We start from the raw sequence: 25,435 nt of genomic DNA, 5'->3' as shown, positions 1-25,435 counted from the left end.
GTCCCCAGTCTCATTTTTGGTTGTGGAATCTGAGGTTCAGAGAGGGTAAACTTTGTACCTCCGATCACAGAGCTCAAGGGGGACCATCAGGCTGGGAACACAGATATGACACTCACGTCCTCCTCTGCAAGCTGCTGCCAACTGCTCAGGATGTAGGATGGAGTAGAGGCGGTGGGAATCAGAGCAGCAGGTAGGTGCTGCCCTCAGGCTCACCTTGAGCACCTTCACCTTCCGGAAGGAGAGTCCCCTGGGGAAGCTCAGGTTCAGCTGGACCCAGTAAGCATCTTCTCCCGAGTTATTCAGTGTCCACCCCACAGTCAGACTGGCAGATGGCGTCAGACGCAGGACTGTGGGTCTGAGGGTGAGGGGATCAGAGAAAAGTTATAGGAACCAAGATTGAAGGAAATAGGATCGGGGTGGGGACTTTAGAACTGAAAGATTTGTAAGGCCACACAAAATGAGCTCCTATGCACTTGAGTTCTCCACAAGGTACCCGCATTTCTCAGAGGCAGTGTGCAGGAAGAGGGGTGTCTTAAGTCCAGTGTTTTTTCCCAGCACATGGGAGCTGCTGCATCAGAAAGATCGAGAATGTGCCCAGGAGACCGCAGCGGTGCACACCTGTCATCCCAGCAGTTCGAGAGGCTAAGACAGGAGGATGGCGAGTTCAAAGCCAGCCTTAGCAATTTAGCAAGGTCCTAAGCAACTCACCAAGACCCTGTCTTTAAATAAAATATTAAAAAGGGCTGGGGATGTGGCTCAGTGGTTGAGCACCCCTGAGTTCACTCCTTGGTACCAAGAAAAGGAAAGACACAAGACGGAATTGAAGGGAAGGCTGGAGGTGGGAGTGGGAGGAAGTCTTCCAGACCTGTCAGCGGAGGACAGCTCCAGGTTAGCCTCACACTTCTTGTCCTCCCCGCAGTTTTTCTCAAAAGGGATCTGAAAGGCCAAGAAGAAAGGACTGGGAGGCTCTCTGGCTCCAGACCCAGCTGGAGCCCGACCCCAGGCCTTGGCATCTGCCCCTCCTCCCCTCTTACCTCCTTGGTCTCAGAGTGTGGGGCGGGTCTCAGAATGGGCTGCAAGTCCTTGTCCTGCTGTGCACAGAGGGAGGAGGACAGGGGAGCTCAGTTGAAGCAGCAGGACTAGTAAAGGTGGGACTGGCCTCACTCCAGCCTCAGCCCTTGCCTGTGTGTGCAGCTGTCTGGCGGCAGCTACCTAATGGGAGCCAGAGGCTCGGGGTGACCCGTTCCCTCCTATGGACAAGAAATCGAGGCCAAAGCAGCCTCACCATTTCTTCCTTGACAGGGGATCCTGGCTGCACAGCCCCAGAATTCACCTGCCTGCCAATCTGAGGTTCAGAGAGGGTAAACTTTCTTGGGGTTCTCCTCTGCCAATTCCTTCTCCCCCTAAAGTGACTCTCCAGCTCTTAGAAGTTCAAGGCTGATTTTTCCAACATTTTCCTCGTTTCTACTCCAGACCTGGCCCCATGCTGGTCACTGGTTATATACCAAAGGACAAACAGACATGCTGCCTGTCCTCCTGTTCTGGAAGGAGAAACGCCCCGCTTTTTTAACTATGAGTCAAAGTTATGACCAGACAAGTTCAGGGTATGTTCAGAGCGTGGAGAAAGGACTCCTATCTCAGACTTGGGGATCAAGGAAACTTCCTGAAGTTCCTGAAACTTCCTGAAACTTGCATTCTGACTGAAATCTAAATTCTATAGTGTAGACCTGAAATGTCCCCCAAAGGCCATGTGTTAAAGTCCATAGAGCAACTGGGGGGCGGTGGAACCTCTAAGAGGTGGGACCTAGTTGGAGGCAGTTAGGTCACTGGGATTGTGCCTTTGAAGGAGATATTAGGATCCCAGCCCCTTGTCTCTCTTTCTTTGATTCTGGCAATCATGAGGGTAATAGGTCACTCTGCTGTGTGCTCCACCATGATGTGGTACGTCACCCCAGGCCCAAAATAACAGGGTCAACGGATCAGGAACTGAAACCTCCAAAACCACAAGCCAAAATAAACGTTTCCTCTTTATAAGTCGATTGTCTCAAGTATTTGTTACAGTAATGGAAAGATGACTGACACATTAAAGGAGGGAGCCAGATGGAGAGAATGGAGAGGAAGAAAGCATAGTGTATACAAAGGCCCAGAGGCAAGACAGACTGTGCTCCTTCAAGGAGCGGAAAGGTGCTCAGACTTGCTGGAGTGCCATGCATCAGAAGGGCAGGGAGGCAGAGCCTTGTGGGCCATGGTAGAGTTGGGACTTCATTCTAAAGGTAATGGGGGCCCCAGAAAGTCAGCCTCCTCTGACTTCAGATCACCTGCCATGAAATCTCTAGATTCTTCCTTGAGGGTCTGGGGTCCTAGTGGTCTCTGCTGACTGCTCCCCATATACCCTCAACATTCACACACAGCTCTCCACCACCCATTTGAGCCATGCGCCAAATGGTGGTCTAGACCTTGAACTTGACCAGCTGCCTTTGTGCCAGAAGTAAAGTCTATCTCTTCATGTCCTTTGATATCTCCACCATACCTTTCCCCTCTTCTCCATCTACCTAAAGTTTACTCATTTGCAAGACCCAGTACCAATGTCATTTCCTCCAGGAAGTCTTTTTTTGACTTTGACTGACCTCATGTCTCTTTTTCCCTGAGTATCTATACTACATAGTTTGGCATTTAATTAATACCTATGGCTGAGGCTGCTGGTGGTACCCACATATCCTTCCTCACCTGTTGCTTTTCAAACAGAGCCTCCACTTTTTGTTAGATCACATGGCCTAGTTCCAACCAATGAGATGTAAGTGAAAGTCTTTTGTGGTTTTTGAGGAACTGTTCTTTTTTTTTTAATATTTATTATTTTTTAGTTCTCGGCGGACACAACATCTTTGTTGGTATGTGGTGCTGAGGATCGAACCTGGGCCGCACGCATGCCAGGCGAGCGCGCTACCGCTTGAGCCACATCCCCAGCCCGAGGAACTGTTCTTAAAGACATATTTCTTCTGTCTTCCTTGGCAAGTCACAAATGGGATGGGTAGAGTCCATGCAACTTTGAGCACATGAAGGCACAAAGAAGGTGACGAAGAAAGAAGATGAAGATGCAATTCAGAAGGAACCGAGGATGCTGACTTAGAGAAGGAGTAACTGGATTATAACAGGAAGGCCAAATCCTGCCCTCAATGTTCAGTTAATAAAGTGCTTCAGAACACAGACACACCCACTCATTTGCCTGTTGTTTATGGCTGCTTTGATGCTATAAGGGCAGAATGGAATAGCAACAGAAACCACCTAGCTTTCAATGCCAAGGACATTGATGGTTTGGCTCTTCCCAGATAAAGTCTGAGAAGTATTTGTTACAGTAATGAAAAGATGACGGACACATTAAACTCCTGATTTAGAAACTCAGAACTGCCACACCAACTCCAACCTGTCTTTTATAGGAAAAAGACTTTTTAAAAGGTACTTTCTTTTTTCTTTATGTAGTTGTAGATGGGCAGCATGCTTTTATTTTATTGGTTTATTTTTATGTGGTGCTAAGGCTCAAACCCAGTGCCTCAAGCATGCTAGGTAAGTGCTCTGCCACTGAGCTACAGTCTCAGCCCCTTAAAAGGGGCTCTTGATCTCAGTGGAACCAGAGATTTACTTTCCATGTAAATTTCTGTGTTTGCAGCTGAGCTAATTTAATGGTACTTTGCCTCTGCTGATAATGAATCCAGTTGCCTCTTGGATGATGCACAGACCCCAAGTGTATCAAGTTCAAAGAAGTTCAAAGCTGAACTCTGCAGCTCACCTTCCTGACATATCTGTGTTCCCTTCAGTGTTTCCTTTGTGGGGCAGGCTCCGTCATCCACCCAGATGCAAGTCAGATATGAGTATCATCTTCTGCCTCTCTCCCCACATCTCAGTCTCTGACAATTCTGCCTCTTAAACTCTCTTGAATGCATCTCTTCCTCTCTACTTCCACAGAAAATGCCATGGGTCAGAGCTTACCATCCCCCAGTGGGACCAATCATTAGAGCAGTCTCCCTGATCCCAGGTTCAAGTCCTTGCAAGGGCTTTGATTGTCCCCATATATCCACCTACTGGGTACACATTCTACCCAGGCCTAGTCCAACAGATTAGTTTAGGGGTGTGACTACGGCCAAGGTTATGACCACAAGATTTCTGCTTTCTACTTGGAGTTGCCAAGTAGTGAAGATAACCTCAGACAATGAAACCAACACAAAGATAGTAAGTGATGATATGAAGAAAAACAGTTCCTGAATGCCCACCTCTCTACCTGGGGACTTCCCGGTCACCTCTGTGGGCAGACTTTTCTTATCCCCTCAAATCTGCTGTCCTGAACCTAACTTGACTGTGGCATCATGGCAGTATGTTGTCACTGCTGATCCCCCAGCTTCTCCAACAGTGGACTGTGAGCTTTTCAATGGTGGAGTCATGCCTATTGGTTTCAGTAGAACCAGTGCCCAGAAAAGGTCTTAGCACAGGAAAGGGGCTCAGTCAGCTTTGCTTAGGTGCGTGGTGAGCATCCGGTAGGCAGGGCTTTATTTCTAGTGAGCACACCATCGGTATCTTTAAATCTCAAGTGGGCAGGGTGCTCTGCTGACTGCTGCCAAAAGCCACAGGAACTTGCAGTCAGCAACGAGAGGCCTCCAGCTCTGGAAGGGGCCTCACAAGGTTGGACTCACCTCATAGGTGGGGAAACAGTCCCAAGGAGGGACAGAACCTGTTCATGCTTGTACCAGGAAAGAAAGCCACATGTTCAGGCTCCCAGGCCCAGGTTCTATCCTCTAGATGCAACCAAACCATCCATTGAGTGCCAAGGATCTCAGAAAAGGACATCAGGCTCTTGGCACTGGGTAGGGAGTGTCTGATCTGGGAATGGAGGGTGGATATTGTTGCCCCCAACTTCCCAATTTGACTTTGAGGAAACTGTCTGTCCCCAACTGAACATGCATAGGTGAGAAGGTTAATCAAGGTGCTCTGTTCTTTCACCAATAAGGGACAAGCCTGGGCCCAAAGCTAGGCCTTCTGAACTTCTCTCCCCGGAATTTATAGGTTGAACAGTGTTGGAACCTGGTGTAATCTGGAGCTGATACCTTGTAGGGACCCAGAGTAGATTCACTGAAGGGGACCTGGAGAGTCTATCCATTATCTTCTCCTCTTGAGAGCACCCAGAGTCACTACCCAGACCCCCTTATTCCAAGAGTTGTGTTTTGAATTTTTTTAGATATCTATTTTAAAATTCCTTTCCTGCTTGAGTAAGCCATATTTGGTTTATGTTGCTTAGAATCACAAACTCCTATATAATCCAGTGACTTCTTGCTAAATAGAATTTCTTCTCTTCCATATTACCCATTAATATCCCCAGCCAATCTCTTCTTACCACACTTTGATTCCTCTGTGTCCCTTCTTCTTCCCAAAGAGAGAAATTCAGGGAGACATTGATGGGGGAGATAAGGTCTTGAATGCACACCTGAAAGTGAAAAAAGAGCACAATCTTTGTCCTGAATCTAACATTTCAATTGAGTGCATTTACATGCCTTGTTTGCATTTTACCAAGAATCAAATGCTAGTAGTTAGTTGTCTAAGACCTTAACAGAAGTCAACATTTTTTTTTCACTGCTTACTAGTAATAAATAAATATGCCATATAGCATATGTTGATATTGTGCTCAGGGTACTTCTCAGCACAAATTTCTAATTGCCCAGCTCCAATTCCATGGAGACATCACTAATCAGTCATAGCACTGTTTGCCATTGAGTCCTAATGAAAGCTACTGAATCTGTCAAACGGTTCTAGGTAGTCATTATCAATGTTTGCCCAAGAATATTCTAGAATAAGCTGAGCATGGTAGGACACACCTGTAATTCCACTCATGAGGCTGAGACAGGGGGATTGCTACTTGGAGGCCAGCCTCAGCAATTTAGCAAGGCCTAAGCAACTTAGTGGGGCTCTGTCTCAAAATAAAAAATAAAAAGAGTAGATGTGGCTCAGTGGTAGAGCATCCCTGGGTTCAAGGTTCAATCTCTAGACACATACACACACATACACACACACACACACACACACACACACACCAAAAAGACAGAGAGAGAGAGAGAGAGAGAGAGAGAGAGAGAGAGAGAGAGAGAGAGAGACTATTCTAGAATAATAGGACTATCCTAATTCTAGAATATTAGTCCCTTGGGAAGTTTTTTTTAAATATTTTTTTAGTTGAAGATGGACACAATATTTTTATTTCATTTATTTATATGTGGTGCTGAGAATTGAACCCAGTGCCTCACACATGCTAGGCAAGTGCTCTACCACTGAACTGCAGCCCCAGTTCCAAGGATGCGTTTTAGTCGTTTGTAATTACCAGTGCCTGACACTGGCACTTCACAGGATGTAAATCATACTTCTCCTAAAATTCTTACTAATTTTGAGAGGTAGGCATTATTATTTTTATATTCAAAATGAGGAAAATTAGCCTTAAAAAGGTGATCCAATTGCTCAAAGGTCTAGAACATGGAGTGACAGAGCCAAGATATGAATCCACATCTGTCCAAAACCAAAGCCAAGGACTTTATGCCATCTTCTCTGGCAAATTAAAGTTCAAGTGTTCAGCTCTTGTAAGGGCTGGGAGGTGAGGAGGCGGAGGAGCAAGACATGAGTGAAATAAGACTGAGTCGACACTGTTGGAAAGCTACCAGGGGATCATTAAACTATTTGCTTCTACTTTCAGGTTAGACACTCCCCATAATAAAAAATGTAAAACAAACTTCAAAATCTCTTCACCCCCACCCTATCTTCAGCCCTTTTTGAAACATTTAAGAGGTATAATAATTTGATGTCAATTCCATTTTTGCACAAGACAGCTATAAGCAAACTGCATTTGAGTATTTCAGTACTTGTTCAAACTAATATAAAAAAAAAAACTTTCTGCAGCCCCATGCAGTGCCTGTAATCCCAGCTATTGGGGAGGCTGAGGCAGGAGGATCATAAGTTCAAGGACAGCCTGAATTACTAAGTGAGATGTTGTCGCAAAAAAAAAAAAAAAAAAAAAAAAGGACCATAGATGTAGCTTAGTAGTAGATCACTCCTGGGTTCAGTCCTAAAAACAAAATAAAGAGACAAAAACACAAAGAATCTTTTTCTTGGATAGACGTTAATAAATTATTACATGTATCTGACAAATAATGACATACCATGATGACTGAATGTTCTCTAGTTATTAAAAATATGAAAGAGCAGTGGTGCACACCTATAATCCCAGAGTCTTGAGAGGCTGAGGCAGACAGAGGTGAAGTTCAAGGCCAGCTGGGAAACTTAGCAAGGTCCTAAGCAACTCAGCAAGACCCTGTCTCTAAATAAAATACAAAAAAGGGCTGGGGATGGGGCTCAGTGGTAAAGCACCCCTCCTCGTACAAACAACAATAAAAAAAAAAAAACTGTGAAAGCTGAGTAGCAGCATGAATATAGGATGTGAGAAAAGAACAGGGAAAAATGGTAAGTGCATTACAGTCATCACCATGTTAAAAATGCTTATGTGAACATAGTCAGGACCAGAAGCAAATATGTGTTAGGGTATTATCCCCGCTATTGCACAGCATAGGAAATGGTAGTACTGAGGATCAGCACGACTTGTCACCCAGCTGGACAACAGCAGAGCTGAGCGCACACCCTCTCACCACAGTAGGCTCATCCACACCTTTCCAGAACACCAGCACTAGCTCCCTTACCGGGAAGTGAAACCAGAAGTTCATGCAGGACTTGGCTGGGGTAACCAATGTGTTTCCAGTGAGTTCAGGTTTCCCTCCTGGGAACAAACCCCGGCTCCTGGTCCTGTGGCCATCGAGCTGCAGAATGTAGGTGAGATTGGCAACCAGGGGACCTGAGAGGGTAAAAGAGGCAGGAGTTAGACTATAGAGGATCCTGAGGTCATAGCTGGGATTCGGGGCGGGTGGGAGAACAGCACTGACCCTGGAACCTGGGGATGAGAGACTTGAGCTGAAAGCAGACTGTGATGTTGACACCTTCCTTCTTCTTGTGACTGGCTGAGTAGGAGCACTCCACTTCGTGCACTGGGATCTCCGCCGGGGAGAAGGATATCACAGTGATAACGTCTACCACAGGCCGGGAGCTGACAGACAGAAAGCCACCAAGTCTCTCAAAGGACTCTTCTTCCCTAAACTGAACTCTATGTCATTGTCACCTCTCAATGATAACAACAATGACCATGACAATTAATTAGGCCACCCTAGTTTGCTTCTGGTAGCCCTGTGACCCATTTTCTATAAAGAAAAGTGAGTTATGTCAGGCTCAGTGGCTCACCCCTGTAATCCCAGCAGCTCGGGAGGCTGAGGCAGGAGGATCACAAGTTCAAAGCCAGCCTCAGCAGATTATTGAGGCCTTAAGCAATTTAGTGAGACATGGTCTCTAAATAAAACATAAAAAGGACTGGGGATGTGGCTCAGTGGCCAAGTGCCCCTGAGTTCAATCTCCAGTACAAAAAAAGTGTGAGTTATAAGAAGAGAAATCACAGCAGCTGAGGATGTAGCTCAGTGGTAAAGTGCTTGCCTACCATGTACAAAGTCCTGGGATTGATCCCCAGCACTACAAAAATAAAAACAAAATGAAAAGAGAAATCATATTGAGCTACTTCCATGCATATAACTGTCCAATGATGACATGTGATATTTAGAATAAAATTCAGATATTTTACAATCACAGCCATACTTCCTGTATCACCAATCTTATCTCCCTACTCTTATCTCTAACCCTATGTCCCCTGATTCTGGGCTGACCACATTCGAGCCACATCAGTCCACTTTTGACTCCTAGGGCCCTGACACACCCTGGGCTTTCTACACAGAATGCTCTTAACCTAGATTTTTGCAAGCCCAGTTCTTTCTCACCTTTCAATTCCAGGTTCAAATATCACCTTCTCAGAGAGCCTTATTTGGCCATCCAATCTTCAAGAGGCCTCCTCCACTATTTTCTCCCATAGTGTCCTGTTCATTTCTTTCACTACACTTACCACAATTTGTAATTATCTATTTATTTGTTTACTACTTTTTTGCAATACTGGGGATTGAACCCAGGGCTGCTTTACCACTGGACTACACTCCCAGCATGTTCTATTTTTGGTTTTGAGGCAGGTCTCTCAGTTGCCCAGAGTGACCTCAAACTTGTGTTCCTCCTGCCTCACCCTCCTGAGTTGCTGGGATTATAGGCATGAGATACCACACCTGGCTTGTTTAATTTATCATATCTATCACTACTCAGAAACTCTGGACCCAATGTCAGGCTCATTGTTCAAGACATAGCAGGTGATCAATAAATAGCTACCATCCACACAAAGAGAGGATAAGGCGGAAAATGTCACCACCACTTCAAATGTGAGAAAAGTTAGGTCCCAGAAACCCAGGACACCAGGTCCTGAAGCCATGTCTTTGTCTATCACATGTGTTGCTTCTCTAAGAAGTTTTAGATAGACAGGTCTTCCCTAGGAAGTGTCAGATAGGACTGAGTTCAAATCGGTTCTGTTGCTGAACGGCAGCTGTTGACTTGGAGTAAGACGTGAAGCCTCTACAAACAGAACCCAGCCAATCACAGTGGAACATGCCTGTAATTCTGGGGACTTTGGAGGCTGAGGCTAGAGGATCACTAGTTCCAGGCCAGCCTGGGAAATTCAGTGAGACTCTGTCTCAAAATAAAAAGGGATGGGGGTGCTGGGGTTGTAGCTCAATGGCAGAGCACTTGCTTAGCATGTGCAAGACACTGGGTTCGATTCTCAGCACCACATATAAATACATAAAGGTCCATTGACAACTAAAAGAAATATTTTTTTTTAAAAAAAGGATGGGGATGTAACTCAGTGGTAGAGTACCCTTGGTTTTTCTTTCTTTCTTTCTTTTTTTTTTTCGGTTGGGGGTATTGGGGATTGACCCCAAGAGGTACTTTATCACTGAGCTACATCCCCAGCCTTTTTTATTTTTTATTTTAGAGATGGGGTTTCACCAAGTTGGTTAGGGACTTGCTAAATTTGTTAAGGCTGGCTTTAAACTTGCCATCCTCCTGCCTCAGCCTCTCTAGCTGCTGGGATTATAGATAAGCATGTACCCCTACACCTGGCTGCAACTCTGTGTTCAATTCCTCAGTACAGGGAGAAAAAAATGGAGAACCCATCTCCCAGGGTTGGGGTGAAGACCAAATGGGCCGGTGCTGTCAGGCATTCAGCATAGTGCACAGTTCACTACTCAAAGGATAAGAGCTGAAGTTATCAGAGGGACTCAGGAATCCATCTTACCGCAGCACAATCACCTGGCCCTCAGCCCCCACAGCCACATCTGCCAGGCCATCCCCTCCAAGGTCCTTCACCCCATGAATGGAGCGTCCAAACCAATGAATTCCTGAGAACATCTGGGACCCTGCTATACGCTGTAAGCAAGAAAAAAATTCATGCTAAAATGGGAACAGGGTCTGTAGAGGCAGGCTGGGGATTCAAGGCTTCAAGGTGCCCGGGAACAGAGTTTGATGGGCAAGTCGGTATCTCACCTGACTCGGCCGGGAGCTGAGTCCACTGTTCCTCCCATTGAAGATGTAAACAGCCCCCTGCTCCTCCAGAGGGGCTCCCACAGCCACATCCATCAGCCCATCCCCATTAATGTCAGTCAAGGCAGCAATGGTGGCTCCAAACTGCCCAAGCGGGTAACCAGGATCTCCCTGAAGTTCTGAGACCATTTCAAACTCCAGCTGGAAAGGAACAAGGAAACAGATCGCAACTCCATCACGGCATTGTGAAGAACAGTTTAGTGGAAAACACTAAAGAAATGTGAGATGTGGTCCCTCACAGTCAGAATGATGCTGTCAAACGAATCTGGCCCTTAGTGCCAGCTCCATCTTGTGTGGTCTGTGTGATCTCATGGCTCCGGAAAGTTCCCTGGTCTCCCTGAAATAGCCTCCGATTTATAAAATAAGGCTTGCAGGATCTCAGGAGGTGATGAAATAAGGTCATGTATATAAAACATCTGGCACTGGGCCTTGCACACTGTCTACCCCCAAGTAGTGCTAGCTGTTGTTTATTGTTCTAAAGGTTTGATTTATACATGATCAGACAGGAAAAGCCCTTTGGAATAATTAGGACCCAGGTAGGCCTGAGAATCTCTGCCTCTCCACTTCCACCTCGCTCAGGGTCATGATTCTCACCTTTTTTTTCTGGTAGATAAACACCCGGCCACCTCTCTGCTCCCCATAGAACAGGGGGGCTCCAATCAGCAGCAGCTCTGTCTCCCCATCTTGGTTCATGTCGATGCCACATAGCTCCCCACCAAAATAAGAGCCAATCTGTAGGGAGAGGAAGATGTTAAAGGAAGAGCCCATAGGGACAGCAGGAGGTGGCAGGTTACCTCCCCCTGTAGTTGCACCATGTCCATCTTCTTACAAGCTGAGTTTGGGAAAGTTCAGTTTCTTAAACTGTAGAGACACAGGGCTTACCTCAGAGAGTTTTATGATAGGGTCTGCCACACAATAAGGGGATGAGAGTTGAAAGGACATAAAGAACATCATTCATGTCCCTATCCTGAAGATGCCTCTTGGCCCATGCTCACCTGGGTCCCATTTATTTTCTGCACCTGGCTCCAGTGTCCTCTGTCCTTTGATTCTTGAAACAGTAGTACTCTCCCCACATGCTGGTATCGAGGGGCTCCTGCAGCCAGCAGTGATGTGGGCCCCCGGGAGGACAGCCAGGTCACAGTGTAACCTGAGGAGAGAGAATGAGGAGCATGGAAATGCAAAGGAAGCTGGAGTCAGGAAATAACCCCAAGGAAAGGGCAGAAGCTGTTCTCAGAAATTGAACTTGAAGCAAAGATGCATCAAAGTGGCCAGAAGACCTTCTCCTGAAATGAAAAATAAACAAATAAATAAAAATGGGAAAAGTACCAACTTCATAGGGTAATTTTGAGCATGAAATCAGGCCAAGCATATAAAATGCTAGCACTTTGCTAATAACTAAAATAAGAGATAAAGGTGAGTAGCAGAATAAACATTCAATGCTATATATATATATATATATATATATATATATATATATATATATATGTGTGTGTGTGTGTGTGTGTGTGTGTGTGTGAGAGAGAGAGAGAGAGAGAGAGAGAGAGAGAGACTAGTGATGTGCCTGCCTCTTTTTCTTCTTTTTAAAAAAAATGTTACTTGGGATCAAACTCAGGGGCACTCTACCTCTGAGTTACATCTCCAGCTCCATTTTTAAATTTTGTTTTTGAGATAGGATCTTGCTAAATTGCAGATGCTGGTCTTGAACTTGCAATCCTCCTGCCTCAGTCTCCCAAGTCCCTGGAATCATGGGAATTCACCACTGTGCACAATTTGACTGCCTCTTCTTTAGTGAGCAAAGTTGCCAAGGATTTTACAGTATATTGAAAAACAGGAAATCCCCTTGAAAGCAGTAATGTGTCGTGGTTTATAGAACAATCTACTTGAGTTCCCCTACTAGTAATGTGACCCTGAGCAAGTTATTTAAACTGTTGTTGACTCGATTTCTTCATCGAGAAATCATAAAAATACTTTCTTGGCCTTGGGAGGTAGCTCAGTGTGTGTGTGTGTGTGTGTGTGTGTGTGTGTGTGTGTCTGTCCCTGCTTTCAATCCCCAGCACCACAAGAAACAAAAAATATAACAAAATAAAAACTCACTTAATAAGTTCTTCTCATCGTGTTGTTGTGAAGATGAAATGACATAAAGTATGTTAACATAATATTTGTTCAGTAAAGACCGTCCAAAAAAAATGAAAGAAAAATAATCACTGCAGGTAACCTGATATAAGATAAATAGCACTAATTTTCTGAGAAAAATTTAATAAGACATTTGTGTTCTGAGACTTTAACAAGGATGGATCCATTTCTAAGCAAAGGGCATGGATGAGAGAGTGTGGAAGAATGTGGTTCTAAATCCCTGAGAAGATCAAACTTGGAAGCAGTCCTATCCCAGGCTCTTGGAGCCAGTTCATACCTTGGGGCATGCTGACTACATGAAGCAAACAAAACAAAACAACAACAACAAAAAAACTACAACCTCAGAGCCCAGGGATTAAGTCTGAAAATGGCATCACTTAGGTAGACTTGCACATACAGAACTGTGCAGGCCCAGACTTCAACAGCGACACCACGTGGCAGAGATCAGCAGCAGCAATTGTGGATTGAGCAGACTCATTTCCTCTGTTTAGTATGATAATAATAAAAAAAAATCTTGAAACGGAGTAAAACTCTAGAATTCTTCAACAAATCAAGAAAAGGAATTCTTGTAAAAAGAACAAGTAGTCCTCCTATTAATAAGGCAGGTTGTTTTAAAATAGACCTGGGATTTAATGTTTAGTTACTACTGAATGATGACAGAGAGTCACTGACATTGAAAGAAGTTTCCTATTCGTTTCCTCAGAAGCAGGAGGTACTGCTCACCACAAAAGAGACAGTGGAGAAGCATCAGCTCAGTGAGGAGGCAGAAGGACCAAGATTGTGGTTTTCGTGGGAAGGAAGGGGAAGAAGGGTTTAGGATTGGACAGACTGAGGAATTTTGGTAAGCTCAGGGGATGTAGAGGTATTTTCTAGTGGTCTGGTACCTGACTGAGGCAATTTAGGGCAGGGGAACTTTTGGCTCGGTGTGTGAATTTGGATAAAATAAGTGATTGGTGCTCTGGGCCCTGGATGGCTGGTATGCATATGAAAGTCATGTTCACAGGCAAGAGTTCACTAGCTCTAGGAATTAGCCAGCCCTGGGAGGGGCAGTTCCTTCAGGATTATCCAGGCCCCAAGAAGTCAAAGCACCAAAAAAATCAAGAAAAAAAAAAACAGATAATTAATACACAGGTAAAAGGTGATTAAGGGGGAAATTAAGAGTGTTATAATCATACTTAAACCCTGAGTTTGCTCAAGCTGGTTGCTTAATTGCTTTCACTATTATTTGGAAAGCCAATCTGAGTTACTCTCAGCATCTCAAACAGAAGAACCCATCAAAAAAGAGAAATACTTACCCAAATATCCTGCTCTCACTTCTGGTGTCAATGGTTCATTTCCAACAAATATGTCATCCTGCAAGTCAGCCTTCAGGTCTAGAAAGCCTCCAGCCCAGTCCTTGGCCCCAACTGCCCCCACAACTGCATGGCCCTGCTCAGGGAAGGAGGGGAATCATGTCAGGACCCTCCCTGATCCAACTCCATCCCCACATCCCTCTGTTCATTGCTTCAGGCCACCAAGCACCTTGCTGAGGTCTGCGCTGATCCCACTGGAGGACAGCTCCATGTTGAAGGATGTCAGGTCCTGATGGTTTGTGCCTGAAGGACAAAGTAGAGGAGATCAGGCCGAGACCCAAAGAGCAGTAAAAACAGTGACACTCGGGAGGACTCAGAAGAAGCCCAGCATTCACCTTAGTGCAAAGTAGAAAGCATGAACATCAAAGTGGGACAGATTAGGGAAGTGGCCTGATGCTCTGAGTCAGCTCTCTCTGTACAATGCCAGGAGCCTAGTGACTCTACCTGAGCATGTCTTGGTACAGCTTAAAAAAAAAAAAAAAAAAAAAAATATATATATATATATATATATATATATATTTATTTATTTATTATTGGTATTGAACCCAGGGGCACTTTACCACTGAGCTATATCGAAAGCCCTTTTTATTTTTTTTATTTTGAGAAAGGGTCTTACTAAGTTGCTTAGGCTGGCCTTGAATTTTCGATCCTTCTGCCTCATGCTCCTGAGTAGCTGGGATCACAGACCCACTGCTGCTGGATAAAGTCAGCTCTTACTTTGTCTTACTTTGCTCTTACTCAGGCTTCCCCCAGTCAATGATGAACATCCCTAACTCCCTAGGGAATAATGCTAAGAAACCAGGAATCAACCTTGATTCTTCCTTTTCCCCCTGTATCATCTCTAAGAATCACCAAATCGTGATGGTTCTGCCTCAAGATAACACCTCCCCCTCTGAAAAGTCTGTACTGACACCACATGGGTCCAAGCCATATTCATCTTTTGCCTAAATGATGTGCAGTGGTGCATGCCTATAATCCCAATGGCTCAGGAGACTGAGGCAGGAGGATTGCAAGTTCAAAGCCAGCTTCAGCAAAAGTGAGGCACTAAGCAACTCAGTGAGACCCTGCCTCTAAATAAGATACAAAATAGGGCTGGGATGAGGCTCGGGGGTCAAGTGCCCCTGAGTTCAATCCCTGGTACACCCCCCAAAAATTATGTAACACCTTACTGATTTGGTCTCTGACTCTATTCTTTCTGTGTTTCTTTCCACAGAGCAAGCCAGAGTAATCTATTTTTTTTTCAAAAATGTATATCAGACCCTATCTTGATATATGATAAAATAGTGCCATTGCTTGTCACACTGAAATCCAAACTCTTTCTGAGTGGGAAGAGAGAGAGAGAGCACACCTGAGACTCTTTTTATTGAGGAGAAAGTTCCATCCAAATGAGGCAAGGGACTGGGTTTCAGGGTGGTGTAGCCCAATCTCATTGGGTGACACCCACTCCCAGAGCTTCATTCCCCTGCCAAGCGGAGGTGAGATCCACCTGCTTCTGCCAAAGTGGAAACCAGTCTCACACCTCCATAGCTCAAGGCTAAGGGTGCTCAGCTCCTATGTGTCAGCTCCAGACAGTGGACCTTTTTTCTATTCCTCCAACATGCCAAGTCCTTTCGCATCTCCTGGCTTTGTGATTGCTCCTCTTTCTAACTAGAATGCTCTTCACCTACATTCCTCAATTGCCATTTGATTCTCATCCTTCATGTCTCAGCTTGAAAGTCATTTTAGAGTGTATTTTAAACAATTTTAAAAAGTCATCTCAACTATGCCTGTAATGCCAGCAACTCGGGAGGCTGAGGCAGGAGAATTGCAAATCTGAGGCCAACCCCAGCAACTTAGCAAGACCCTGTCTCAAAATAAAAAATAAAAAGGACTGGGAATGTAGCTCAGTAGTTTAATTCCCAGTACCAACAATAAATAAATAAAGTCATCTTGAACAGGCCTTCCTCTGAAGTGGCACCCCCTTTCTTCACTGAAAAGTCTTAACTGGGCCTCTCCAGAAATCTTCACCATGGCTGCCTTTAGGACTGTCAGCAAAAGAGTTCAATGTAGATAAACTTCCTATTTTCGTGTCGCCCTGTTTTATTTGGCCACTGGCTGAGAAAATACCAGCACTCCAGGTGCTGGACACCCCTTACTAGTTTTTCACAAACATATCCAGTAGTTCTTTGTAGAAATGTGCAAACAAGGCTTCTGGCCTGGAGCTGGGCTTCACAGAGAGATGTCTACATTTTTAAGATAAGTTACAAATGGGCTCCATGGTAACAGCTGGCAGGGGAGGAAAGAAAGGGGAAAAGAGGCTCTCCCCTTCTCAGGTGTTGTCCTTGAAGAGTTAACTTGCCCAGAACAGTGAAAGAAAAAGCTGCTTTTATGTGAACTTCTGCAGACTGTGAACTTCTGAGCCCCTCCCCTTACACACTGGGTATAAAATACTGAAATTCCCTGAACTCGGATTCAGGGGATTGATTGATTACAGCAAAAGCTGTGTCCTCTGAACCTGGCTGCAGCCAAATAAAACTGTTTCCTGCTATCTTCGGTGCCTTGCCTCGTTTGTCCCTACAACATCTCCAAAAGCCAATCCAAAGTGGCAAGTGTTCTACCATAGAGCTCTACCCCAGCCCAGCTTCCTATATATAAGTCTATCTCATTGCTTTTTTTTTTTTTTTTTTGGAAGTACTGGGAATTAAACCCAGGGGCACTTTACTACTGAGCTGCACCCCCAGCCCTTATTTATTTTTTTATTTTGAAAAAGGGTCTCACTAAGTTACTTGTGGCTTTGCTAAATTGCTGAGGCTGGCCTGGAACTTGTGATCCTCCTGCCTCAGCCTCCCAAACCACTGGAATTACAGGCATGCGCCACCACACCCAGTTTATCCCATTGCTTTATTCATCCTTTATAGAGCAGTTATCACAACCTTTAATGATCTCATTTGTTCAATTGATCACTGTTTTTTCTTTATCCAATGGAAATATGAGTTCTACTTTCAGAAAATCCCTGTCTTAATCACCGAGTCTGGTATATAGCTGTTGCAAGCATGAATCAATAAAATGGAAATAATAACATCAGCCTTACAATGATGCTGAGATAAATATTTAAATATTGTAGCCAAAGGGCCTGTTTCATGTAAATTTTCAAGAAACATGGCAAATATTATGATCATTCATTCATTAATTGAATAAGTAATTAGCAAAACTAAGTATCTGGCACCAGGGATATCAGTGGTGAGAAAGCAGACACAGCATTTGCCATGACAGGTACCTCAGAGGGCAGTGTCGAAGACAGAAATCCACAAATTTAGAAGCCAACATATGCTACAGGGGCCAAGGCAGGGAGCATGCAGCAGTTACAGTAGCACACAGCACATAACCCACACTTGTGACATCTAATAGGAGGAAGTGAAATCTAAACAAGAGCAGAAGGATGAGCAGGAGCAGGTTAAGATAGACGATGACAACTAGTGATAAGAGCTATGACTTATGCACAAGAAAAAATATAGGGCTGGGAGCTGGGGTGCATGCCTGTAATCCCAGAGACCCAGGAGGCTGAGGTAGGAGGATTGCAACCTCAAAACCAGCCTCATCAAGTTAGTGAGGCCATAAGCAACTTAGTTAGATCCTGTCTCAAAATAAAATATAAAAAAGGTTGGGGATGTGCCTCAGTGGTTAAGCACCCCTAGGTTCAATTCCAGCACCAAATAATAATAATAATAATAATAATAATAATAATAAATGGAAAAAAAGGAGGTACAATCTACAGAGAGCCCACAATGTACTGGGTACATTACTAAATTGAGGTTAGGGGTTGAATTATGTCCTCCAAAAAGATATATTGACATCCTAATCCCCAGTACCTCAGGATGTGAGCTGATTTGGAAATATGGCGTTGATAGAGGTCATCAAGTTAAAATGAGGACATTAGGGTGACCCTAATCCAATATGACCGGTGTTCTTATTAAAAAGGAAATGTGCAGAGATGAAAATTGACATGAAGAGGCACAAGAAAAGGTGGCCATGTGATTGGAATGATGTACCTACAAATGGAGAAATGCCAAGGATTGTAGGCAGACACCAGAAGTGAAATTGTTAAGGAAGGGCTTTCTTCTAGAACCATCAGAAAGAGCATCTCCCTGCTCTTCTGGACTTCAAGCTTCCAGAATATTCAGACAATAAATTTCTGTTGTGTTAAGCCACCTGGATTTTAGTACTTCATTACGGCAACTAAACCTTAGAGCACTGTTAAGACTGGTGTTATTATCCCCCCATTTAACAAACAATAACAAGCCTTAGAGACGGAAGTATCCTGACTGAGGTCACACAGCAGGTAAGAGGTAGAGTGAATTTTTTTTTTTTTTTTTTTTTTTTGTACAGGAGATTTAACTCAGGGACACTCAACTACTGAGCCACATCCCCAGACCTATTTTGTATTTTGTTTAGATACAGGGTCTCACTGAGTTGCTTAGCGCCTCCCCATTGCTGAGGCTGGCTTTGAATTTGCAACCCTCCTGCCTTAGCCTCCTGAGCTGCTGGAATTACAGCTGTGAGTCACTGCACCCAGCTTTAGGCAGAGTGAATTTTGGATCAAGTCTGCCCAGCTCCATTCTAGCCATCATATTGCATCTTCAAGTGAGCCAGACTCCAAGGCTGTGTCCTGGCCTAGGGGACTTCCCCTTTGAAACCACATATCTGGAGGCAGAGTAGTCTTCCTGAGGTAATGCCCTTTTATGACCAGTCCTCCATCTAATTACTGCAATAAGAACTTTCTTTTATTCTAGGCCAAGGAAGAGCATCTGTGGGTTCCTCACACTTTGTTTCTACTAATTTAACCTTTTTTTTTTTTTTTTTTTTTTTGGTACCAGTGATTGAATCCTAAGATACTTAACTATTGAATCACATCCTTAGCACTTTTTTTTTTTTTTCCCATTTTGAGATAGGATCTTGCTAAGTTGCTTAGGGCTTCGCTAAATTGCTGTGGCAGGCCTCCAACTTGTGATCCTCCTGCCTCAGCCTCCTGAGCCTCTGGGATTACAGGTGTGTGCCACCATGTCGCACTTTGCCCATCTTAAGTAAGGTGGGGCCTACGCTAGGTGAAAATGAAAGAGTTGACCAAGAGGAGAAAGAATTTAGACGGAAATCCTTCAGGGCTCCCATGACCCCAGATATAGGTCAGATTTGGGCTCCACTTTGAATCAAGCTGAGCTCCCAGAGGAAGATGGAATTTCAGAGAGAACTATCTTATCAGAGCCTGCTCCTAAGTTGCAGGTCTCCTAAATTCCTTCCTGTGGCTGTTAATTGCTTGTTGGTTTAGGAGAGCTCCTAGCACCCTGTAGGATCTCCAGTGCTCTTTATTGTTCAGTGTCTTTTATCTAATGTCCTGGGGAGTTCTTGAATACATCCTCTCAAATTCTCTCCCAGGGACTATCACTCACCCTCTATGTCATAGATCTTCTTTTGCAGCTCAGTGAATAGATCTTTGAGCTTCTCAAATGTGTCCAGAATCTTTACAAACTCCTTTGTGGGGTTTGAGGCAAATTTGTGGAGGCTCTCCTGAGTATTCTTGGTCTTGAAGCGCTTTCCAATCTGCAAGGGAATGTAGAGTGAAGAGCTGGCACCCCCAAACCTCAGACCAAGACTTTGGCCCCAGGGAGAAAAGGAATCAGGTGTCAGGAGTAGAAAAGGAAAGGGGAGAGGTAAGAAGCAGATAGAGCCCAGGACCCATACCCCAATGACATAGCGGATGATGTCTTTGGCCTTGTCAATGTTGCCAAAGTCAGTAGCCTCCCCGTCGGTGATGATGATGAGCACTTTGGTGGCATCTGGACGGGCCCCCTTCTCTTTCCGGAACACCTGTGTCCTGTGTCCAGGAGAGGGGGATGTTAGAGATTTCCCACAAACCAGAGCTTGAGGTCTCCCCACTGTTCTGCTCATCAGTTATGCAAAAGCCCTTCTTGAATCTCCCAGGCAGGTACCCAAGCATTCAACATTCTCTTCTAAACCTTGACCTCGTCTTTCCTGCCACCCATTCTCTTTAGACTAGTAATCTTTACACTGCTCTATTCTGGGCAGCCTGGTGGGTGTTCCAGAGTCCACAGGGGAAGTTTTGTGCAGGGTGACTCAGGGCTTCCTACCCTCCATTTCAACCATGTAGCAACCACCCTTTCATCAGCTAAAGACGTTGATCTAGATGATATCCCATGTGACAAAAGAGCTGCACAAAGAAAATTGGGAAGTCACTTTCAAGAGCAAGCTCACACAGCAAGCAGCTCCTCTGCCTTCTTTCCCTACCTCCCCCAGGCTATCTAGAAAGTTCCACCATAGCAGATAACCTAGTGAATTTGGTGACATGTTTCTGTGTCAGTTTTCGCCCTGCACCATCAATATTCATGGAAAGGACCATATTCATCCACTACCCTATTTATGGCACCCAGTACAGCATAGAGGCTCAATGTGTGTGAGATCAAAGAATCAAAGAAAGGAGCCCTGTGTGGTGATACACGCCTGTAATCCCAGCGGCTCAGGAGGCTGAGGCAGGAGGATAGCAAGTTCAAAGTCAGCCTCAGCAACTTAACAGGAACCTAAGCAATTTAGCAAGACTCTGTCTCAAAATGAAAAGTAAAAAGGGCTGGGGATGTAGCTCAGTAAAAACACATCTCTGGGTTCAATCCACAGCCCATTAAATATTTATTTGAGTTGTAGTTGGACACAATATTTTATTTATCTTTATGTGGTGCTGAGGATCGAACCCAGGGCCTTGCACTTGCTAGGCAAGTGCTCTACCGCTGAGCCACAACCCCATCCTTTCAAAGCACATGTTCAAAAAGGAAAAGAAAGAATTGTATATTTGGCAAAGTTCAAAGTTCTGCCACATCCACAGCCTCCTTCTGAACAAGTCAGCTTGCCCACAGCTCCTGCTACAATAGCAGCTCTTTGTGAACCATTTGACCTGAGGATGCCTGCGCTTCAAGACCTCTGGTTCTATCTTGGATGGAAAATGTTTTTCAACTTTCATCCACATGTCACTTATTTGGATTTCTCAGTAGGCTCATACCGGGCCTCTCTTCTTCTACCCTGGTCCCCTCTGTTGGCTTTGAACTTGTGATCCTTCTGTCTCAGCCTCCTGAGCTTCTAGGACTACAGGCACACTTTTCTTTTTATAGGTTAATTATCTCAGGCATTTGTCACAGTTAAAGTGACAGAAAACTGAGTAATACAAAGTTTGTGTACACCTCCTTCATCAAGTCTCTGCTCAGAAGTAACCCCCTCCTTGATCTGCCTATGGAATATTGCTTTATTTTTCTTTGAATAACTTATGTCTTCTACTGTATTATCTAATTTGCTTATTTATCCTGTTTGTGACATTTCTCTCCCCTACTAAAAGGGTAGCTCTAGGAGAGTAGGGATTTTTCTCTGTTTCATTCACTGCTAGTTTCCCAGTATTTAGAACACAGCAAACAATAATCTGTGGTCCAAATTCAACCTGCACCTTGTTTTGTATGGTTTGTATATTTTTAAAGAATTATAAAATCAAGCAAAGAAGAATATTCAACAGAAGCCATATGTAGCCAAAAATGTTTAAAATATTTACTCTCTGGCCCTTTCCAGAGAGTCGTCAGATTCCTGATAGAACACTGCCTGGCACAACGGGGTGAGATTTAAATGAGACAAAACTGTTTATGACAGGGAGGGTGTGGTGGCGCACAACGCTAATCCCAGAACCTTGGGAGGCTAAGGCAGGAGGATCAAAAATTCCAAGGCCAACCTCAGCAAATAAGTGAGGCCCTAAGCAACTTAGTGAGACCTTGTCTAAAAACAAAAAAGGGGTGGATATGTAGCTCAGTGGTCAAACATCCCGGGTTCAACCCCCAGTACCAAAAAAAAAAAAAAAATGTTTATGACAGACATTTTCATGACTTTCTTTTTGCTCCCACAATTGATCATTTTAGAGGGTCTACTCATTGTATGGTGATCTCTTTCTCTAAGAATTTAGAGACAAACTTTCTAAGACAAATTCCTGCAGAGGCGGGGCTCTAGCATTCATGTTTGTGCCATTTGCTCTGGCACACTACTATAAAGTAGTTCCTGGTCATAGCTGCGTGGAGAATCTCTGCTTTGGACCCAGGAAATCAGGATATGGTAATTTGATTCTCTTTTTTTTTTTTTTTTTTTTTTTTTTTTTTAGTACTGAGCATTGAGCCCAGGGCCTTACACATGATAGGCAAGCACTCCACACACCAAATAATTTTATTTGGAGACAGGGTCTTGCTAAATTGCCAACGCTGGCCTTGAACTTGACATCCTCTTGACTCACCCTCTCCAGTAGCTGGGATTACAGGTGTGCACCATCTTGTCTGTGTAAGATATGATTATTTATTTTCTGTGCTCTTCTCTCTCCCTCTCTTTTTTCTTTTGTGTCTCCTTGGTGGTATTGGGGATTAAACCCTAGGCAAGTGCTCTATTGCTAAGCTATATCCCTAGCAGATATGGTAGTTTCTAATGTGGGACTTGAGTATATCAAATTTTATGAACAATTCAAGAAATTCTTCAAGGATTCTTTTTTGAATATTTGAGGTTTTTGTTCATATATTGATTTCCAAAGCTGATCCCCATCTAAGATGTGACTCTTCATGACTGTGTGTTTCATAATTATTTTCCAAGTCCTGGTTTTAGTCCCTCATGAGATCTAGAAATACTTCTTATTCCTGTATCCTCTCAAGAATTTTTCTTCGGATTTAGTAAGTACAGAGTAGATTACTGTTACTTATAACCAAAGACTAGACTGGACTAGGACTGGGGTTGTAGCTCAGTGGTAGAGTGCTTGCCTAACACATATGAGGTACCGGGTTCGATTCTCAGCATTACACATAAATAAATAGATAAATAAATAAATAAATAGATAGATAAATAAATAAATAGATAAATAAATAAATAAAGGGTTTTGTGTGTGTGTGTATTTAAAAAAGAAACTGGACTAAAGTTGCTCCGCTAGAATCCCTACAATAAACTGCCCCTTGTTGTACCTATCTATTGAGTTTCCACACCTTGAAAGCTTGCTCCCACAGAACAGATGAATGGACATGTTCTCCCCTCAAAAGGGAACTCACGCGACATAGTTGATGGCACCAAAGGTGTTGGTCAACTCGCGCATGTGTTTCACATGGGCTAATAAAACATCAGGGTCCTTTAGTCTCACATAATCCGAGAAATTAAATTCTGTTTTGTGTCTTGTGGAAAACTGAACGGCAGCAAACTAGGAAAGGAAGGAAGAAATGATATGTAGTTATGTATCCCTTCCCACTTGTCCCCTCTAACCTCTACTTCTTATGCAGGACCTGGGTAACCCAACTCTGCACCTCTGCTTAAAATCATTCTTTTGAAATGAAGCAATAATATGTAAATAAATGCAGACATAAAACAAAATAAACCTCTGCTTTCTTTTGCAGTGTGGTATGATGAACTCTTGTTCTTGGGCCTGACTACCTCATCAGTAGGATGGTTCCTGGTAGCCATATTTCTGTGGAGTGAACCTTGCTAAAGGGGATGTATTAATTAGAGATAGTATAATGATTTAGATGTAAAGTGTCCCCAAAAGCTTATGTGTGAGATAATGAAATAGTGTTTAGAGGTGAAATGTTGGATTATGAGAGCCTTAACCCAATCAGTGAATCAATCCCCTGGTAGGGATTAACCGAGGGGTGACTATAGGCAGGTGTGCCTTTGAGTTTTAAATATTGTTCTTGTTGATCAGAGCTCTTTCTCTGCTTCCTGGGTACCAGGTCCTGAGCTGCTTTCCTCCACAACACCCTTCTGCCATGATGTTAGGTCTCATCTAAGACACTGAGGAATGGAGTTGGCCATCTGTGGACTGAGACCTCTGAAACTGTGATCCCCAAATAATCTTTTCTTTCCCAAAGCTGACTAAAACATATGGCCACCGAACTGACTCTAGGCCAGTCAGAATCTCTTCTCTGAAAATTTAGAATTTTCAGAGTGAGCAGTTGGTTGAGAGGAACTTTAACATGTGACTTGGGAGCTTTCCACAGGCCCATTGGCTCACGTGATCCAAAAAAAGTTAGTTTATGGACACAGCAAGAAAGAAAAGAGGGAAGCTAGAATACAGAAAGAAACAGGAATGAAAATTAGGGCCTGGGTTGTGGTTCAGTGGTAGAGCCTAGCATGTGTGAGGCACCAGGTTCTATTCTCAGCACTGCATATAAATAAATAAAAAATAAAGGTTCATTGACAACTAAAAACTTAAAAAGGAAAAGAAAAAATTAGACAGAATACTAGAAGCTTTCTACTCCTGGGTTCTTGTGCTTTCCAGAGGCTAGTTATAGCCATGCCCATAGGCTAGAGAGAGAGAACTCATACCAAATTTTCCTTTAATGACTTAGCTGGGTCAGGTAGGCATCCACTGCCTATAACCAAGAATTCTAACCAGCATATTTACCTGGTAGGAAGAGTTGCTGAGTTTCCTCATCACATCCTTCATGAATTCCACAATTTTCTGAAATTCATCTGGCTGCAAACTCCCTGAGCCATCAAATAGGAACACCAGGTCTACATTCCCTTTTATACATTCTGCAGAGGCCAGATGGAAAGGGGTCTGTTGAAGTATCTCCAGCATTGGGGCCACCATGCCAGTTTCCACGGAGGGGCAGCTACTTAGAGATATTTTTTTACCCAATGGGTCCCCAGTTCATTTACCCTGATAACCAGGATGCCCTTGTAGCACAGGTTCCCCTAGACTTGGGGGAAAGAGGTAACATAGGCCACTCAGATAGGAATTCTGGTCACATGTCCGAGACAACCCAGGGTCACAGGCCTGAAGGAAACAAAAGCAAAAGGGTTGGGGTTTCCTCTTGCTATGTATCTTTTAGGTTTCATCACGATGAATAAGAGCCTACAGAATCCTGTACACCTCCCTCACTCTCTACATCCAAATAGTTACTCCAAAGCAAAGGAATTCTCCCTCTGCAAGTTCTCTCATGTCCATCTCTCCATTCCTATAACTAATACTCTATGCCAGTGGATAGTCACCACCTATGAAATAAAGTCTAAAAGCTTTAGTTTGGCATTCACGCTATGTACAGTTGGGCACATTTCCAGGCACATTCCTTCCCATGCCCAATCACACATTCTGTGTAAGCCCAAATCACAAACTCACTACTCCCAGAATATACAATACTGCCTCTTTTGTTTATGACTATCTTTCCTGCCAGACTGACATTTTCAGACAGGGCTTGGATCAGATATCAAGGTCAACTTTCTATTCACTTTCCTTTCCCCTTTAGAACCCAGCACAATGCCTGATACATAATAGCAGCTCAGTAAACTAGCTACAGTTAAATAATGAATCAGTATGT

The 25,435-nt window shown here is 43.9% G+C and overlaps 1 protein-coding gene across 2 annotated transcripts in view; it reads right to left on the bottom strand.

Moving 5' to 3' along the window:
* The window catches only part of Itgal (integrin subunit alpha L), a 43,576-nt gene that overhangs the window by 14,600 nt on the left and 3,541 nt on the right, over positions 1-25,435 (bottom strand). Inside the window, exons 5-21 of one of the 2 annotated variants that reach the window (XM_026400347.2) lie at positions 24,777-24,894; positions 24,520-24,650; positions 23,174-23,319; positions 19,794-19,926; positions 19,502-19,652; positions 14,248-14,321; positions 14,022-14,154; positions 11,589-11,740; positions 11,188-11,325; positions 10,537-10,734; positions 10,289-10,419; positions 7,959-8,119; positions 7,719-7,870; positions 5,381-5,470; positions 1,035-1,091; positions 866-936; positions 214-355 (exon numbers count right to left, since the gene is read on the bottom strand). In XM_026400347.2, the coding sequence (XP_026256132.2) occupies positions 214-355; positions 866-936; positions 1,035-1,091; positions 5,381-5,470; positions 7,719-7,870; positions 7,959-8,119; positions 10,289-10,419; positions 10,537-10,734; positions 11,188-11,325; positions 11,589-11,740; positions 14,022-14,154; positions 14,248-14,321; positions 19,502-19,652; positions 19,794-19,926; positions 23,174-23,319; positions 24,520-24,650; positions 24,777-24,894 (2,178 nt within the window). The remainder of the gene's footprint in view (positions 1-213; positions 356-865; positions 937-1,034; positions 1,092-5,380; positions 5,471-7,718; positions 7,871-7,958; positions 8,120-10,288; positions 10,420-10,536; positions 10,735-11,187; positions 11,326-11,588; positions 11,741-14,021; positions 14,155-14,247; positions 14,322-19,501; positions 19,653-19,793; positions 19,927-23,173; positions 23,320-24,519; positions 24,651-24,776; positions 24,895-25,435) is intronic. The other variant, XM_026400348.2, reaches the window with a different exon arrangement.

The sequence above is a fragment of the Urocitellus parryii genome, chromosome 9 (genome assembly GCF_045843805.1).
Source record: "Urocitellus parryii isolate mUroPar1 chromosome 9, mUroPar1.hap1, whole genome shotgun sequence".
Taxonomy (NCBI): Eukaryota; Metazoa; Chordata; class Mammalia; order Rodentia; family Sciuridae; genus Urocitellus; species Urocitellus parryii.
Note: the sequence above shows the minus strand (reverse complement) of the source record. Positions and strands in the feature narration are given on the sequence as shown.